General features: G+C 60.1%; 2 protein-coding genes and 2 non-coding genes across 4 annotated transcripts; all 4 read left to right on the forward strand.

Moving 5' to 3' along the window:
• The first annotated feature begins 798 nt into the window (after positions 1-798).
• On the forward strand, positions 799-3,487 carry RPS11 (ribosomal protein S11). Its single transcript, XM_040544668.1, has 5 exons — positions 799-939; positions 1,244-1,375; positions 1,582-1,657; positions 2,322-2,451; positions 3,322-3,487. Exons 1-5 carry the CDS (start codon positions 925-927, stop codon positions 3,443-3,445), a joined length of 477 nt encoding a protein of 158 aa, XP_040400602.1. The 5' UTR covers positions 799-924; the 3' UTR covers positions 3,446-3,487.
• On the forward strand, positions 1,784-1,875 carry LOC121064231. The gene has a single exon (XR_005816430.1). It is a non-coding gene; the product is annotated as a small nucleolar RNA SNORD35 (small nucleolar RNA).
• LOC121064230 lies at positions 2,636-2,728 on the forward strand. The gene has a single exon (XR_005816429.1). It is a non-coding gene; the product is annotated as a small nucleolar RNA SNORD35 (small nucleolar RNA).
• A 10,898-nt stretch (positions 3,488-14,385) lies between the features above and the next one.
• LOC121077630 (ankyrin repeat domain-containing protein 50-like) lies at positions 14,386-18,009 on the forward strand. The gene is given in 6 exon segments (XM_040573012.1): positions 14,386-14,824; positions 14,875-15,087; positions 15,180-15,351; positions 15,353-15,748; positions 15,750-16,912; positions 16,915-18,009. Coding segments are annotated over 6 exon segments (2,496 nt in total). The 3' UTR covers positions 17,028-18,009.
• Positions 18,010-18,048: the final 39 nt, after the last annotated feature.

Consider the following 18,048-nt stretch of genomic DNA (forward strand, 5'->3'; position numbering starts at 1 on the left):
TTCAGGCAGCGTGGGTACAAAGGAAGGGGTGGTGAGCTGGGGGTCAGCCTCTTCTCACAGGTAACCAGTGATAGGACCAGAGGGAACAGCCTCGAGTTGTGCCAGGGGAGGTTCAGGCTGGAAATGAGGAGACATTTCTGCTCAGCAAGAGCGGTCAGGCACTGGGACGGGTTGCCCAGGGAGGTGGTGGGGTCCCCGTCCCTGGGGGTGTTCAAGGCAAGGTTGGACGTGGTGCTTGGGGACACGGTTTGGTGGGTGACGTTGGTAGTAAGGGGTGGTTGGAGCAGGTGATCCTGGAAGGCCTTCCCAACCCTAACGACTCTACGAACTACAGGCCCCTGTCAGTGTGTGCCCTCACCCCGCCTGCCTCCAGGGCAGCCCCCGAGGCTTCACGAGGCAGAGGCTCTGCTCCGCCAGCTCCTGCAGGGACCAGGGACTCCTGGATAGAAGTCACTGCCTACCCTTCCCAAGTCCCTCACCTAACCAACAAACGCAGGCAGCACCACCGGGGCCCGCAGCAGTTCCCGGAACAACCTCAGCGCCTCCGGGTGCCCAGGCGCCACCACAGGACGCGTTTCCTTCCCCTCGGGGCAGGACCGGGAGGAAATCCCACCCGAACCCTGCTGCGCTGCAACCCTCACGCACTGAGGGGGCCTGGCTGCGGCAGGTGCGCTACAGAAACAAGTCCTCTGCCGCTAAGCGACGCGACTTTGAGTCTCCTGCCCTGCTTCTGCACCGAACGAATTCACCGCAGCCCCCGCCCGGCTCCCTCAGCTCCGCCCCGCCCCGCCCGCACCCCCCCGCGCTGCGGGGCCCGAGCTGCACCGCCTCCCCGTGACGCCACTTCCGGCGCTCGCCCCGCCCCGCCGCCGGATAAGCGGCGCCGCGCGGAGCTGAGGGCTCTTTTCCGCCGCGCGGCGCAAGATGGCGGACACGCAGGTGGGGCCGCGCCGCCGCGGGACGGGACGGGGCCTGGTCCCGGCCTACACCCGGCCTCCTCTGGGCCGCCGCGGTTGGGGGTTGCGATCCGGCCTGCGTCGGGTCGACCCGTTCGGGGGAACCGCTGCGGAGGCGGCCGGAGGCCTGCGGGCGGGGGGGGCGGGGAGCCGTGCCGTGCCCCGGGGTGCCGGGGAGAGCCCCCGGTGCCAGTGAGGAGCCGTGCCGCGGGGTGGGGGTCCCAGTGAGGTACCGGGGGGGCTTCTGCACCCAGAGCCCTTTGTGATGCCCCCTTCTCCCCCCGCAGACCGAGCGGGCCTACCAGAAGCAGCCCACGATCTTCCAGAACAAGAAGCGGGTGCTGCTGGGCGAGGGCGGCAAGGAGAAGTTGCCCCGCTACTACAAGAACATCGGCCTCGGCTTCAAGACTCCCAAGGAGGTAAGGCCCGGCTGACAGGGCTGCCTCAGCCTCACTCGTGGGCTCACGGCCTGGGCAGCTGCGCCCTGAAAGCTGTGGTGGTCCTGTAGTGGGACTGTGTGTGTCTGCTCATGGGTTGGGGTAGTTAGGGATCCTCGGCACCATCACTGAGCCTCCGCACTGCCTGGGCTGTTTGTCCAAACACTGATAATTGGTTCTTTTTGCAGGCTATTGAGGGCACCTACATTGATAAGAAGTGCCCCTTCACTGGTAATGTCTCCATCCGTGGCCGAATCCTGTCAGGTGAGTTGTGAAGCTTGTTAAGGAGTAATGCTGTAAACACAGTCGTGTTACTCACTGGTGTGGTAAGCACACAAAGCCTGAGTGTTGATCTGGAGCTGCTGGGAAGCTCAGCTGTGGTCCTTGGGCTGCACATGATGCCATTCTCACGATGGTCTTCCAAGCCTCATGGTGAAGGGGCTTTGACGAGGATGCCCTTGTGGCTTTGCTGATGCCTGCAGCAAGGACCCTTCCAGCTGCGCCATACTGCAGTGTTGATGTTGATATAATGTAGTAGTAGATAGTGCAGGGAGCAATGGCACTAGGAAGTGTATCAGACTGCTTTGAAAAGTCACCAAAAACACAGAAGAAAATCATTTGTTTCATAATACAAACTTGGAGACTGTAGCTTGATAGGTGGAAAGGAAAACTTTTCATCCTGGTAGAATTGGGGTTTTAGAGCATCTCTCAAAGGATGTTTTATAACTTACTAAGGTAAGTCAGGAGAAATTACTGGAATTGATGGGCACTGCCTTCAGATGTCAGATGCCACTCCTCACTGCTGATCTCCTTGGATAGCTTGTCTGAAAGTCTGTTCTCCATTAGTTACATACAGATCCCCAGCTAACTTACTGATGGTCAGTGTGTACTTGCTTACGCTCGTCACCTTCCTACCTCTTGCACCCAGGTGTGGTTACCAAGATGAAGATGCAGCGCACCATTGTCATCCGTCGGGACTACTTGCACTACATCCGCAAGTACAACCGATTTGAAAAGCGCCATAAGAACATGTCTGTGCATCTCTCCCCCTGCTTCAGGTGCGTGCAAGCCCCTATGGTCCAGCGGTGGTTGTGCAGAGTGCTGACCCACAAAGAGCAGGGGTACAGAAGTGCCACGTGCTCGCGTGTATCTAATGTGTGTGATGCCTCACCTAGCTTTGCCTAGAAACATCAGTGGGGCAAGTGCAGTTTTATTGCTGCTTCTGACCTGGAACTTGTTTGCTGGTGGTGATGTCTGAACTCACGATGGTCTTCAGAGCCCCTGTCGATGAAGGAGGCTGCTGACAATGCCAGTGGCAATTGCTGAACCATAAGACATGTTCTGGTCAGTCTGCCTGTTGTCTTCTGAAACCAACACGGTTACATCTTTATAGTTTTTGAAAAAGGGCAAAAAAATCTGGGACTGAGGTTTCCAAAGTAAATGCTGAGACTAATGAGGACAGGTTGAAAGCATTTTTGTCTATTTGCTTCCTGAGCTCATATTTGGAGTGCAGGGTTTACAGGGAAACCTGGATGAGGTGAAATGCTAGTCCAGGTGAGTTGGGTTGAGTACTTCAAGCCTGTATGTGACTGGAAGGGAAACCCCTGATCACTCAAGGGGTTTCCCTTCAGGTGCTTGGCACTCATCCTGCTTTTGTGAAAAGCTTGCATTTAGTCTTGTCTTGAGCTTGTGCTCACGTGGAGTGACAGGCCTTGTGGCAGCTCAGGGAACGACTGCTGCTTTTTTAGCACACGTCTTTGCAGCACTTCAAGTCGTACCTTCTTGATTTACAGCTTTAAGTGTGTGAGGTCACTTTCAGTGCTGTTACACAGCAGCATTTCTGGCATCATGTAATGCAGATGTCTGTGCTAGTCAGGTGTGAATGCAGAAAATTGACAACCACTGAAATCCTGGTGTTGTCTTCACAGGGATGTCCAGATTGGGGACATCGTCACCGTTGGAGAGTGCCGTCCCCTCAGCAAGACTGTCCGGTTCAATGTCCTCAAAGTCACAAAGGCTGCTGGTACCAAGAAGCAATTCCAGAAGTTTTAAAACCAGCATAATCAGGAAAAATAAAGCTTTTATAAAAGTCTACCATGTGTGTATGATGTGAAATAAATAGTACAGGAATGCAGCAGCACATGTGAACTCATCAGACTGCAAAAGTGGGTGAGCTGTTCTTGAGGAAATGTGAGGGTGTTAGGCAGTCACTGCTCTGATATTCCAGGTTCCCTGCTCAGGAGAGGTGAAGGTTTGGCATGAGTGAGGGTCGGGGAATGGTTGTTGGGCCGTTGTCAGTAAATGGGGATGGTGATGTTCTTTTGTGGAACTGACAAATCTGGCTAATCCTAGCGAGCGAGTGGTCTTCAGTCGGTAGTGTGGTGTGGCCAGCTCTCAGCCTGTCCAGAAGAAAACTGCCTTTTGCTCTCTTCTCCCAGGCTTTGTGTTACAGGGCAAGCTGAGCAGAACTCAGATGTTAAATGTGAGAGGAAGCTGCCCAGTAAAAAGTGAAAGGGACACTCTCTGCATGCTGTTAGTCACGTTTTGCAGAGTTCTGACTCCTGTTCTGTACTGATCCTGGGTGTGCTGTTTCACCTTCCCCAGCATAGCTGCAGGAGGTAACAGATTGGAGATTATGTAATAATTTGGTTTAGAATGTAAACTCGGCGATAACAAAGGTAGTTGTGAATGTAAAGATCACTTCTCAGCTTAAATATGTATTTAAAGAAGAAGATGTCATGTGGTGTTTTCACACACAAAGGTGTCTAAGCACATTCACAGAGCTACAGTGCGTCAGCAGTTGAAGCGAATGGGAATTAATGCTAAAGGAGCTGCTCTTCCTACAGATTTATTTAGGGGTGATGGTCGCTTGCAGTTCCAGCGGTCAGAAAAAGTTACTCTGAGAACTGAGTAAGCCCTATAGGACACTGATCCCACATCTGGGGGAAATCAAGATGAGCGATGGTGTGGTGCAGTATGGATGGCCTTTTTCTCGTCTCAGAGCAGAAGGGAGTAACGATGAGAACCGGAGGTGTAACAATTGCAATTCAGTATTTTAGACCCCCCTAGTTAAGCTGGCAGTGTTGTCTTAACCCAAGGCTGGCAGCGTTGTTTGTGGAGGTAATGCTGAAAAGGGCCAAGAAGAGGTTAGGTGACACACAGCTGGCAGAAAATACGTCAAAGTGGCAAGTTCTGTATTAATGTGCATCTGGCTTGCAAAGATTTACTAATGGTGTTTGTGTGAGACCTTATAGGTCCATGCTGCCTTGTACCTCCGACACAAGGCTCTTTCTTCCCCTTGTGGTCAGGAGGAATTCGGTAGGGCTGGTGCTGGAGGCTGGGATGGAGCTGGGCACAGGCAGCAGCACAGGGTCCCTGAGCCATCCTGGTTGAGCTCTGGTTCAGCATCCCCTCGTCTGGGGGTGTCACTGCCCTGTCCCAGCTGGAGCAGAGCGGGCAGAGGGCTTGCAGGTCGGCGGAGACCATGAGAAATAGGTGGATGGTGCTCCTGAAGTCACGGTGGGGTTGGAACAATTGTGCACTGAGCAAGGTGGGAGGATGTCCAGAGGCCTCGGGACTCTCAGGACCGAGAAACTCATCAGGAGCCCGTGTGCAGGAAGGTGGCCCAGGGGCTGTGGAGCACAGGACGGCTCCACAACGGGGCTGCCAGGCCAAAGCCGAGCAGTCTGTGCCCTGCTGCCCGATGCAGTGGCTTCCCCAGCACAAGCGCTCTGTGGGTGCCCCAGGGCCACCCAGCAGGAGCTGCTCGCTGCCACCCCCTGCGAGCTCGCTGCACCTCCTGCACCGCAGGTAGCACTCGCCAGCATGGCAGGAAGCAGCCAGCTCAGCCTCTGCTCTGTTCTGCTGGGGCAGGGGCTGAGGCATCCCGTGGGGATGGAGCTGGGGGGACGGAGGGGGACAAGCAGCCAAGCTGCTAAACCTGCCCACCCCCTCCTCGGAGGGTGGGCGAGTGTGGCTTTGCTGGGCAAGGAGGCAGCGTGGATGTTCGAGCAGCAGCTCACAGCCCAGCAAGGGGTGAAGGTTGCTTTTCTCCTTTCCCGCGCCCTCAGTGGCTGCAGGAGCCCGCTCTGCGTGGGGGCACGTTGGTCTCTGGTGGACCCCCAGCCCATTCTGCTGCTGCTCAGGGGTGTCCCCTCGCAGCCCGAGGTCCTGCTGAGCCCCCAGGACTGGTGGGCTCCAGGCCCTGCATCCCAACCCTAGGACAGGACCAATGGGCTGCAGAATGCAGTGCACAGTTCATCCACTGCCATGGGGCTGACAGCACAGGAAGTACAAAACTGAGCACCAGCAGCAACCAGCAGCAGCAGCAGCAGCATTGGCATCACCGTCACCAGCAGCAGCAGCTCCTGCCCGGTGCCTCCGGGCTGTTGTTCCTCCCACTAGGGAAAGCTGCAGTCTTTGCAAGTGGGGTTTTCAGTAATACAGTCTTCAGAGGAGATAAAGCAACTGTAGTTTCCCAGACCTCTTTTGGAAATCCTTGCGAGCCCTTCTGATCAGCCCCACAGAGCGCCCAGTTTTTGATGTTTTCACTGTGGCTGGTGTCTGCTCCAAGGCATCTTCAAATCTGAAGAAAGGCTCAGCATGAAAAAGAAATCACTGCTTCTGCTATAACGGATTATGAGGAGTAAAATTTCACCACAATTGTAGTGAAAATGGCTAAAGGTTTTATATGAGAGCTTAACTCATGAGGGAATTACATTATAACACAAGGAAATGGCACAAAGCTGAGCCGTGGAGGCTCAGACGGCATTAGGAAAAAAATCTTTACTGTGAGGGTGGTTAAACACTGGAAGAGGCTTCCTAGCGAGGTGGTTGATGCCTGAAGCCTGTCAGTGCTCAAGAAGCATTTGTACAATGCCCTCAGTAATGTGCTTTAACTTCCGTTTAGCCCTGAAGCAGTCAGACAGTTGGACTTGGTCTCTGAAGGTCCCTTCCCACTGAGCTATTCTATTCTATTCTATTCTGCTCTGCTCTTCTCTGCTCAACATCCCTGGCAGAAGTGAGTGGAGCAGACACGGGTTTGGTGGCTGCTTCATTCTGGTCCCACACGCAGGTGCAGAAAACCCTCCACAGCTCCGTTCTGCAGCTCTCAGTCAGTAACAGAAATTAATGCTTCAGCCCAGTTTTAATGGAAAATCTGTCCTGGTCAATTAACTTCTGGAAGGAGTTTTATTTAGCAATTGCATAACATTCTTATTAAAAATGTATCGGCAAATCACAGAGGAAGTGGCTTACAAAGGGAATAGATTTCCAAATATATCTGTTAATTGATTCAAAACACTGAGTGGTGTCGAGCGCAGGGTCGGTGCGGATCCTCGCAGGATGCGTCCTGCTGGATGACAGCACTGGCTGTCGGGAGAGGAGCCCGCAGTCCCCGCGGGGCACCGGTGGCCGTTTCCCTGGGCACGCGCCCACCTCCAGCTGCTCCTGAAGCAGGCAGTGGCACAGCACCAGCGCTGCACCGCCCGCGCTGCTCCACCACCGCCACTCGGTTCCAGTCCTCGCCCCGAGCACATTGGTGACGGTGACCGGTGGCGCCAGGCCTGGCAGCGCAGCACCGGGGGCACTGCACTCACCAACGGAGCGTCAGTGCAGCCGGCATGCATGGGGGGCTGCTGCCAGAGGAGACATGGCACGAAACGCCTCGGGAACCTGCTTGGGGTGCAGGGGAAGCCTGCGGAAATGGGCTGGGGTGGAATTCATCTTGGAACTGAAGCTGAGGAACCAAAAAGCTTGGCCTCAGAGCAAGGAGGCTGAAAAGCGCCATGGCTCAGCCTTTGCGTTTGCACATGGGGAGGATCTATCCGATGCTGCAGGAGAGTTCTTTCACCTGAAAAACTGAGAAAAATAAGTCACTGTTGTGAGAAGCTGAAGACGGGGGAATTGAAAGGCTGCATGGAAAGAGAGGGCTGCTGGAACGGCACCCAGCAGAGCAGCGCCTGGCAGCACACTGCGTCTCGCCTTGCCCCGACCTGCTGCCAGCTGCGGGCACTGGGCCTGCAGGGCACGGGGGGCAAGAGGGGCACGGGGGGCTTCTCCCAGCCAATTGGGGACCACGGCTTTGGCTTCCTGCGTCATGGCACAGGCACGTGTGGTTTTCAGACGAAGGCAGCAGCCTGCTACTCACATTTCGGGGCAGCGTCCCGCAGCTGCCATTTACTCAGCCCTGACCCCCCCCAGGCCCTGCAGGGCTGCCCCCATCTCCCATGTGCCACGGCACTGCCTGGCAGCACAGAGGCTGCCCACAGAAAACGTTTTTCCTCCTCCCCGTTGTGCACACTGGGAACATTTCTCATGTCTTCCTGCAGCGTGCATTACCAAATACATCCCTCTAGCCTTGCCATCTCTCTGAGAACAGCCTGGAGATATTTGCAAATCGCAAGCGGCCTCCTAGAAGGCTGCCAGGACCCCATGCGCAGCCGGAGCAGCTCCTGTGTGGGGTGGGAGAGTCTTCAGCTCCTCTTTTCTTAAAGCCCTGGGGCAACATTTCTCCCAAGGCTCCCCCTCCAACGGAGGCACGTCTGCATGGTGCTGTGAGCACATCCAGCTCGGCATCTCAGACCGGGGCGGGGGGGTGAGAAGAGCAGCCTGTGTTTAGAAGGGGACATTTGTGCATTAAGAAGGTGGGTGCTGGGGCTGGCCCGGGAGCTGCTGCGGCTCAGTGCCATGGTGCCAAGCCCTGGAGGAGGAGGTGGCGAAGCGAGGGGACGCTGCCGTGCCAAGGGCTGGGCAGTGCTCCAGAACACCGAGTGATGCTGGAGACTGGATTAATTGAACCAGGATTAAACTTAACCTCTTGTGGAGCAGGGCCGTGCTCGGCAGACTAACAGAAGATGCTTTTCTGTAAAGCGGGGTGCTCTTAGGCAGAGGGGGCCAGCCCCGGTTTCTGACCCCACAGCCGTAGCCATGCAGCACCCAGGTGCAACACCAGAGGTCCCAGAGCAAGCTGCAATATCTCCCGGATCCCTGACCAGAAGGGAAATCCCTTCCTGACCCGAGCATAGCCTCAAATGTCCTCTGCAAAGCCAGACAAGAGCAGAGCACTGGTCCCCTGCCCCTGGTGGCCTGTCCTCGGCTGTGGTCTGTCCCAAACACTGCAGGGGACAAGGACAAGGCACCGCTCAGCCCTGTCTGCTGGCCGATCTGGTGGCTTTCTACGGTGTGACTGCATCAGTTGACAAAGGAAGACCAATTGATGTCATCTGCCTGGACTTCTGCAAGGCCTTTGGCACGGTCCCACATGACATCCCGGTCTCCACATTGGAGAGAGAGGATTTGATGGGTGGGCCATTCAGTGGATGAGTTGGCTTGAAGGTCACACCCAGAGAGCAGTGGTCAATGGCTCTACATCCAAGCAGAGGCCGGTGACGAGCGGTGTACCTCAAGGGTCTGTCCTGGGAACAGTGCTGTTTAATATCTTAATTCTATGCTAATTCTTTGTTAATATCTTAATTCTATGTTAATTCTCCAAGGACATCCGGGATGAAGGAATGTTAGGATGGCAGAATTTCTGCACAATAAAGCTCAGGCACTGCTTTGTGGCGGTGTGGGAGCATCCCCACCCTACCTGCCCCTGCCACTTTCCACAGCTCCATGTCCGTCTCCCTGCCACATTTTGGGGCCCCAGCTTTGTTCACCCACAATGGCTGCCTGGCCCCTTGCTGTCCTGCCGAGCAGGTGAAGCCAAGCTGCCCTGCGAGGCGCCGTGTTGTAGGAGCAGAAACACACAGCACAGCCCCCAAAAGGCAGAGAGGGAAACGGGTGGCAACGGGTGAGGGATGGAAGTGGTGATGTGCAGACATCGGGCAAGGGGAGCCAAACACCATGCGAGAAAACTGGTGCCCAGCAGCGCAGAGGGGCAGCACAACAGCTCTGTGCCATATGCGCCGTGGTGCGGCTGCACAGAGCCCGGCAGAGCCTGGTGCTGCCCCCACGCTATGGCACCACTCCCAGGGTGTCCTCACGGCCGGGGACACGGACACACTGCTGCACATCCCCGGGCCCCTGCAGGGCGCGGGGGCTGCTCCATGCCCAGCCTGGCTGCGGGACCCCGGCGAGGCGCTGCCAGGGCCAGCCTCACACCGGCACCACCAGGAAATGAGTCAGGGCTGGTGTCGTTCAGAGCGAGGGGAGGAAGCAAAGGCATGAGGAAACTTCCCCGGCAGCCCTTCCTCTGCACCGCCAAGCGGCCTCCCAAGGCTCTACCGGCATCCATTCTGCGCATCCGCTGGTCGGGGCAGGATCGGTCCCGCCGGCCACTCGCTGGGTCCTGGCACGGGAGCGGCACCGTCCCCACGCAGCTCGGGGGGGGGTGCTGCGGCGGGGTTCCTCTGCTCCTCTCTGGATGTTTTGCACCCTTATTTTTTTACAGCATTTTGGAGGGGCGGGAGGCATGTCAGCCCTCCTTGGGGCCGACAGCGATGTAGTTCTGCGTGCTTGTGGTCGCCACTCTACGGGGCAGCAGTATCTATATATTTGCAAATTTTGGCAACATCAGTGGCAGCACTCCCTGCAGTTTTGTCCCCCCCAGACCCTGGTACCTGCCCATTTGCCCACCTGCCCACTCCTCTCTCTATCCCCTTACCGCAGAAGCCAGGGCCAGGACAGAAGCGCCACATCCCCTGCAACTGGGCCCAGCTCCCCCCAGAGCAGAGCCACAGCCAGACCCAGGCTCAGCGTCCCCACCAACACTGCCAGAGGGAGGGGTGACGAGCCGTGAGATCCCGGTGTTCCTGTCTTTGGGAGGCAGCTGGGGCCAAGCAGGAGCTCAGCAGAGCTGGGGCCAAGGCAGAGCGGTGCCCGCATGCCGTCAGTGCTGGCTGCCCTGCAGCTCTGAGCACCCCTGGTCCTGCAGACCCCATCCAGGCAGCGCAGTGCAGCAGCCCTTGCACGCCCATACACACACACACGTGCACACTCACACGTGCACACACAGACACCTGGTTTACTTGGCTAGAAGCACCGGGGGCTCTGCACACAGACAGCACCCTGGGCCCCCTGCACCCTGCCCATCCCACAGCCCCCCACACACCCAGGGCATCACCCGCCATCGGGGGAAGTAGGGTTGATGTGGGAGCTGCCTGGGTTGTGTCATCTACACAGGGTTTTTGGGTGGAAATCTGTGAATCTCTGGTGGTGGAAATGGTTCCCAGGATCGAAACATGAGAAATCCTTCTTGGGTCTAATTTTGGCTCCCCAAGCATCACCTCCCCCATGAGTTGCAGCACTATGGGGGGGGGGCACAGGGAGAAGAAGGCTGTTCACTGGCTCTGTCAGCCCTGTGGGATGAGGAGGGGTCACTGCAGCCCCCTGCCCACCCCCATCCCTGCTCCCCCCACACCCAGACCCCCGGGCTGGCCCTGGGCTCAGGATACTCCTTGCAGAAGGGTTCTGGCTTGTTCCCTGCCTTGTGGGGCCGCTGCACCTGCCAAGACATTGCACTGGGTTTGCTGCCAGAACAAAAAGACTGCATATCCCCCATATCACTTGAAAGAGATTCAAACACTGCTGACGCCGCTTTGCTGTCAGGGTGGGTCACTTCGGTTTTGCATAGTGCTGTTGCTAAGCTGCTTGCAATATCCTAAAATAAGCCAAACACTCCCTGAAATCAAAATCCATGTTGCCTTCTCCCTGACCAAACTGTATCACCTTTACCCCTTCCATTGGATGTACCCAACGCTGTACCAGGCCACCTGCAGCGTGGGACCCAACGGAGCAGGGCAGCACGTGCCACACAGCCCCCAGGTACCTTCAGCCCTAGTGCAGGAGCGGCAGCGCTGGTGCGAGCCTGGGCTGGGGCTCGAGTGACGACCCAGAGCCTCCTCCCCTCCCGGCAGGATGGGCAGGCGAACCGCAGCGCCACCGCACCAGGATTCCTCTTCGAGGTGCCCCGTGCCCAGCACCAGCTGCCACAGGAGCTCTGGTAGCTCCCCAGTGCGCCAGCAGCATTTCTCAGCTGCCTTCGCCACCCTGGGCTTGACGTGGTGCTTCCCACCCCCAGAGGTGATAGTCGCTGACAGCGCTGTACCTGCAGGAGCCGTGGCATCAAACAAAACCTTGCCCGAAGCCGGGGCATGCAGAGGGGCAGGGATTCCAGGGGCCAGGTCCATGCTACCACATCCAGCCCCTGCTCGATCAGGGTGTCCAGCCCCGCTCCCCTGCCCCGTCCCCAGGGGCACAGCGCGGCATGGTGCCATGCCGAGGCCGCTGCCAGCACCATGCTCTCCCCATGCTTTGCCTGGACCTGGTGGAGGGCACCAACCGTCCAGTCCTCCTCCCGCTGCCAGTGCCCTGCTCTCCAGGCAGTCTGAGATCAGCAGGAGCTCCACAGGCCAGGAGCGGTAGCGCGAGGACATCTCCTGCAGCACCCATCGCAGTCCAGCGCCCTCGGCCACCACCCCACACTGCGCCATGGGCTTGGCCTCGAGCTGTCGATGACCTCAGAGCAATGACAACCTCACAGACAGGGGCTGATCTCAGCTGCACAGCGTCACTGTTTGGATGAAGCAAAGAACCAAAACCCAAAGTGCTCGAGGAAAACACACCGTCCTTAATTCACAGGTAAAGACAGGACACAAGATTCACAGGTAAAGACAGGACACAAGAGCAAGAAGCAGTGTTAACATGTTTCAGAGGGCAAATCTCGAGGCTTTCCAGAGGTGGCTTCACGACAGCTCAGAGCAGCCTCAGCATGCTCTCAGCCTGCCAAGCCGAGGCTGGCAGCGGTCCTGTGCCCCCAGCTCCTGCAGAGGGGCACAGCCACTGCCATCCCCTGCGGGTGCTGCTGGCACCCCTCACTGCCATCCCCAGCCCGCTCCTACCCAGCCCCGGCCTCTCCCCACACGAGGGGTGCTGCAGGCATCCTCATTTCAGGTCTCGGCCCCTGCTCCTCCACTCTGCAGGTGCTGGTTCTAGCACCAGGTGTCCTCCCCAGGGCACGTGCATGGGTGGGGGCCATGCGCCCTGCCCCAGCTCTGCCCAGTGCCCTGGCTGCAGGGCCCAGACGCTTTGCAATCCCCTCTCCTCCCCTCCCAACCCCATCCCACCAGCTCTGGAAGCTCCCTGGTGTGGGCAGAGCACTGCAGGGCAGGCAGAGCAGGGTCACAGTCTGGGAAATGTCTCAGGTGCCAGCAGCCCCCGCAGCCACCCCACATCAGTGCTCCCAACCACGCAGAGTGGGGCAGCACAGGTGGATGTCTGTTGGATTAGCACAAGAGAGCTTTTGGGAGAAAAACTGGCAGGCAGGAAGACTGCTAAAATCATGCCAAAACTCAGCTGGTGAAAGCTAGCATTTATAAATGAAGACTTAAAACACTATAGGGATAATTAACACCTATCAGCACTGCTCTGTAGAAAGCAGCTCTGTCAAACGTTTGGATTGATAAACGTGAGTGCCTGGATGCAACATGCACTGATTGACACAGGTAACACATTGCATGGTATTCCACCAGGAAATTAGTGTTAGGCAGCATCAATAAAACAGAGCATAACATAAAGAACTGGAGAGGTGATGGATCTCATGGAAACAGCTGCCAGTGGCAAGGATCCCTCACAGAATCACAGAATCATCTAGGTTGGAAGAGACCTCCAAGATCACCCAGTCCAACTTCTGACCTAACACTAACAAGTCCTTCACTAAACCATATCACTAAGCTCTACATCTGAACGTCTTTTAAAGACCTCCAGGGATGGTGACTCAACCACTTCCCTGGGCAGCCCATCCCAATGCCTAACAGCCCTTTCAGTAAAGAAGTTTTTCCTAATATCCAACCTAAACCTCCCCTGGCGCAACTTTAGCCCATTCCCCCTCGTCCTGTCACCGGACACGTGGGAGAATAGACCAACCCCCACCTCGCTACAGCCTCCTTTAAGGTACCTATAGAGAGCGATAAGGTCGCCCCTGAGCCTCCTCTTCTCCAGGCTGAACAACCCCAGCTCCCTCAGCCGCTCTTTGCAAGACTTGTTCTCCAGACCCCTCACCAGCTTTGTTGCCCTTCTCTGGACTCGCCTGAGCACCTCGATATCCGTCTTGTAGCGAGGGGCCCAAAACTGAACACGGTACTCGAGGTGCGGCCTCACCAGAGCCGAGTACAGGGGGACAATCACCTCCCTAGACCTGCTGGCCACACTGCTTCTTACACAAGCCAGGATGCTGTTGGCCTTCTTGGCCACCTGAGCACACTGCTGGCTCATATTCAGCTGCCTATCAACCAGTACTCCCAGGTCCTTCTCAGCCAGGCAGCTTTTCAGCCACTCATCTCCCAGCCTGTAGCGCTGCTTGGGGTTGTTGCGCCCCAGGTGCAGGACCCGGCACTTGGCCTTGTTGAACTTCACACAGTTGCCCTCAGCCCATCGGTCCAGCCCATCCAGATCCTCCTGCAGAGCCTTCCCACCCTCGAGCAGATCGACACACGCACCTAAGTCCCGCACCGCCCCGCTCCACCCCGCACCGTCCAGCCCCCGGGGCCGGTCCGGGCGCCGCCGATGGAGCCCCGCGGACGGAGCCTCCCGGTGCTCCCGGACTCAGCCGCCGCCGCCGCCGCTTCCTGCCCCGCCCGGCCGGCGGAAGCTCCGCCGCTCCGCCCCGCTCCGCTCCGCTCCCGGGCACGGTGAGAGCCGCCCCCGCCCCGCCGCCCCCTCCCAGCCGGGGGTCCCGGCCCCACGCGCGAGGTCCCGCTGCCCCGGGGCTCGGGGGGGGCCGCGCCGGGGTCTCCGCAGCGCCGGTGCCGCCCAGAGCCCTCCCGTTCCAGCGCGGTGTGAGGACGCACCGTGGGGCCGGGGGCGCAGCGCGGGGCTGGGGGCGCAGCTTAGGCAGGGCTGCCGGTGCCCCTGACCCCTCTCCCCCCAGGTGCCTGCCCCTCCGTGCCGCCCGCCGCGCACCGGGGACGCGGTGACCCCTGGCAGGGCCCGGCAGCAGGCTCCGCACAGAGGAGCCCCCTGCCCCGCTGCCCACGGGGCGCCCAGGGCGCAGCATGCCCCGTGCCCCCCCAGACCCCACGGAACCTGGCAGCCTGCAGCAGGGCAACTCCTTCCACTGGGCCCCGCAGCGGCTGCGACAGCAGCTGGCGCATAGGCAGGGGGGCGGCGTGATGCTGACCGGGGGTCCCGGCTGTGGCAGGACGGCTCTCTGCACCGAGCTGCTGTGGCCGACCTCAGCAGCCAGGCACCGTGCCGGTCTGGCCGCTCGGGTGCTGGGCTGGCACCTCTGCCAGGTGCAGGATGCCGACACGCTCTCGCCCCACCGCTTTGTCCTGGGGCTGGTGCGGCCCCTGGAGCGCTCCCCGCTGCTGCATCGGTACCGGCTGGCCCCTGCCCCGCTGCCTGCTGACAGCAAGCTGGACCCAGATGTGGCCTTCAAGAGGAGAGGGACGACAGGCGTAGCTCCCAGCACTGCACCGGGGTCTCCTGCAGGTATGGGGCCGGGTCCTGGAACAGCCTCAGGTGCCTCTGTGTCCTCCCAGGGCTGTGCTGCTGCACCCCGGAGCAGCCCCTGCTGCTGCTGGTGGGTGCCCTGGATGAGGGGATGCTGGTGGCTGAGGGTGAGTGGAAGCTGTCGGGATGCAGCGGCATCATCGCAGAGCTGCTGGCCCGGCACCAGGCCCTGCTGCCCCCCTGGCTGCTGTTGGTCTGCTCGGCATGCCGGCACGGCAAGGCGCTGGCCAGGAGCTTCACTGGTGAGCGGGACTGGGGACTGTGGAGTGGGTGGGGGTGGGCACAGGAGGGTGGGGGGCAGCCGTGGTCCCCCCTTGATGCGTTTCCCTTCCAGGCTTCTGCTGCCTGTGCCTGGATGACTTGCAGAAGGTGGCGGTGGTGCAGGACGTGCAGCAGTACATCCTGTGCCGGCTGGACCACGAGCCTGCCCTGTGCCAGCACCTGACACAGCAGACTGACAAGGTGCTGAACCAGCTGCACATCAAGAGCAGTGGCTGCTTCCTCTACCGAGCAGGTGCTAGATGGGGTGGCTGCTGGCACTATTGTGCTGCGTGAGCTGCGGCACGTCCCTGGCACCCTCAACAGCCGCTACCTCTGGCTGTGCCGGCACCTCTTCCCACCACCACTCTTTGCCCTCACCCGCCTGCTGCTTGGCTGCTGGCTGCGCCCCGGCCCCTGCACCCCAAGGAGCTGTACCAGGCGCTCTGGGCACACTGCGCCGGTCCGAAGCCCAGCCCCAGCTGGGATGACTTCCAGCAGCTGCTGGAGGCACTGGGCACACTGCTGGCAGATGGCCCTGGTGGCACCAAGCTACTCTTCCATGCCAGGCGGTTGGACGCTGCTGGCCAGCGCAGCCCACAGCGGGCACCACGAGGAAGCCAGGCTGCTGCTGGCGCAGGGTGCAGGTGGAGGTGGCTGATGCCAGCGGGCAGACACCTCTGACACTGGCTGCCCCTCAAGGCCACACCGAAGTGCTGCAGTGCCTGCTGGCCCACGGCACCGACATCAACCGGCCGGACTGGGACGGCTGGGCTGCCCTGCGCTCAGGCACCTGGGGCGGGCACACCGAGGCTGTGGCCACGCTGCTGTGGATGGGCGCAGAGGTGGACAGAGCAGACGCCGAGGGCCGCACAGCACTGCGGGCAGCCGCCTGGGGCAGCCACAAGGATGTTGTCTGGATGCTGCTGTGGCACGGTGCCTGTGTGGACCAGGCTGATGCTGAGGGCCGGACCCCCCTCATTGCCGCTGCCTACATGGGCCACTGCCCCATCGTGGAGCTGCTGCTGCCCCATGGCACCAACCCCAACCCTGCCGATGCCAACAGGCACACAGCACTCTCAGTGGCTGCCCTCTGTGTGCCAGGCGGCTGGGGCTACAGCAAGGCGGTGAGGCTGCTGCTGGAGCACGGTGCCTATGTGGAGCAGCGTGACTGTGATGGATGGCCTCACACCCCTGCTGGAGCTGCCTACGAGGGCCACACCGAGATGGTGGAGCTGCTGCTGGAGGCCAGCACCCAGGTGGACGAGGTGAATGTGGCTGGGCACACAGTACTGCTGGTGGCCGCCACCGTGGGCCACAGGGCAGTGGTCAGCGCACCGCTCTTCTTGGGGGCAGCCATGGACCGCACGGACCCCGAGGGGTGGACAGCGCTGGCTGTGGCAGCAGTACAGGGCAGCACAGCCATGGCACAGGCACTGCTGGCCCGGGGGCTGGACGAGAAGCACGGTGACACACGGGGCTGGAGCCCACTGCACCTGGTCGCACAGGAGGGCCACTGCCCCTGCCTGCGCCTGCTGCTGAAGAGCCGCCCACCCCTGGACCGCTGCAGCCACGATGGCCGCGCTGCCCCGGCCATTGCTGCCCTGCATGGCCACCGCCCCGCCGCTGAGCTGCTGCTGCACTACAGGGCTGACCGCAACCTCCCTGATGCTGAGGGCTGGCCCCTGCTGTACCTGCTGGTGCTGGAGGAGCACCCAGCGCTGGCAGAGCTGCTTCTGGTGCACGGGGCCGACCCCAAGGGCTGGGACACCCAGGGGCGCACAGCACTGCACGTTTCCTGCTGGTGGGGCAGTCAGTGCAGCTGCCGCTGCGGCACGGGGCCCAGGTGGGCGCAGTGGACAGGGAGCAGCGCTCAGCCCTGCGCTTGGCCTCCTGGCAGGGCCAGACCACTGCCGCCTGCTAGCTGCTGGACTGTGACACCCACATCGGCCAGGCCTGCAGCCAAGGGGTGATGGCTCTGGGCATCGCCACCCAGGAGGGCCATGTTCTGCTGGAACGCGGCACCAACCCTTGCCTTGCTGACAGCCATGGCTGGACCCCTGCCCTGGCTGCCCAGCGTGGCCACGCCGCCATCCAGTGCCTGCTGGAGCAGCACGGGGCCCCAGCAGTGCCACCCCACACAGCCCCATGCGGCCACTCACCTGTCTGACACCTCCCCAGGGACCTCGCCAGCCTCCTCCGCTGGCTGCTCGCTGGCCGTGGCCGTGCCTGTGGTGCTGGCGCCTTGCAGCCACCCCACTGGGTCCAATGGGCTCTTGTGGCCGCTGTTGTCCTTCACCACGCAGGATGCCCGGCTGCACCCCAAGCAGGCACTCGAGCTGCAGTTTGAGGGGCCAACCTGCAGCCACGACTGCAAAAAGGAGACCCTGCTCTGAGGGTGTGTGGCCCTGCCCAGCACGTGCCTGGGGACAGAAGCAGGGGGCTGGCCGGGGGGGGTAATTGTGAGCCCCCACCCCATCATCAGGTTAGCCCTGCAGTTACCCTGTCTGCTCTGCCTACACGTGGAGGGGGATGGAGGTGCTTGGAAGAAGGTGCCTGCCTGGCTGCAGGACAGACGGACGGACAGGTTGACAGTCCCACGTGCCAGGCACAAGCAGTGCCCAGTGCTGGGCAGGGCAGGCTGCGGTCCCAGCCCGGAGCTCATCCAGGAGCAGCAGCAGTGCAGGCAGGGGGCTTGGACACCGGAGCCACCCCAGCCTTACGCAGCGGGGTTGGAGCCCTGGCTGCAGCCCCCTGTCCAAGTCAAGCCCCATGGGGGCTGGAACCCACTGGTGGTGCCCTAGGCCCCCACACTTTGCAGATGTTTGTACAACAAATAAACACCATGACCTGCTGCAGCTGTGTCCCTGCCCTGAGTGTTGGGGGGGGGGTGGGGAGCAGGGTGCTGCTGGGGGCCATCCTCCAGGTGCAGGGGGCTGGGAGGC

This window comes from Cygnus olor, chromosome 1 (genome assembly GCF_009769625.2).
Source record: "Cygnus olor isolate bCygOlo1 chromosome 1, bCygOlo1.pri.v2, whole genome shotgun sequence".
In the NCBI taxonomy this organism is placed as follows: domain Eukaryota; kingdom Metazoa; phylum Chordata; class Aves; order Anseriformes; family Anatidae; genus Cygnus; species Cygnus olor.

What these genes read in the sequence shown, in the direction of transcription:
- RPS11 (XM_040544668.1), top strand. An exon ending in CCGTGGCCGAATCCTGTCAG is followed by an intron (nt 1,658 to 2,321) that starts GTGAGTTGTGAA and finishes TCTTGCACCCAG; the next exon opens with GTGTGGTTACCAAGATGAAG. An exon ending in CATCTCTCCCCCTGCTTCAG is followed by an intron (nt 2,452 to 3,321) that starts GTGCGTGCAAGC and finishes TTGTCTTCACAG; the next exon opens with GGATGTCCAGATTGGGGACA.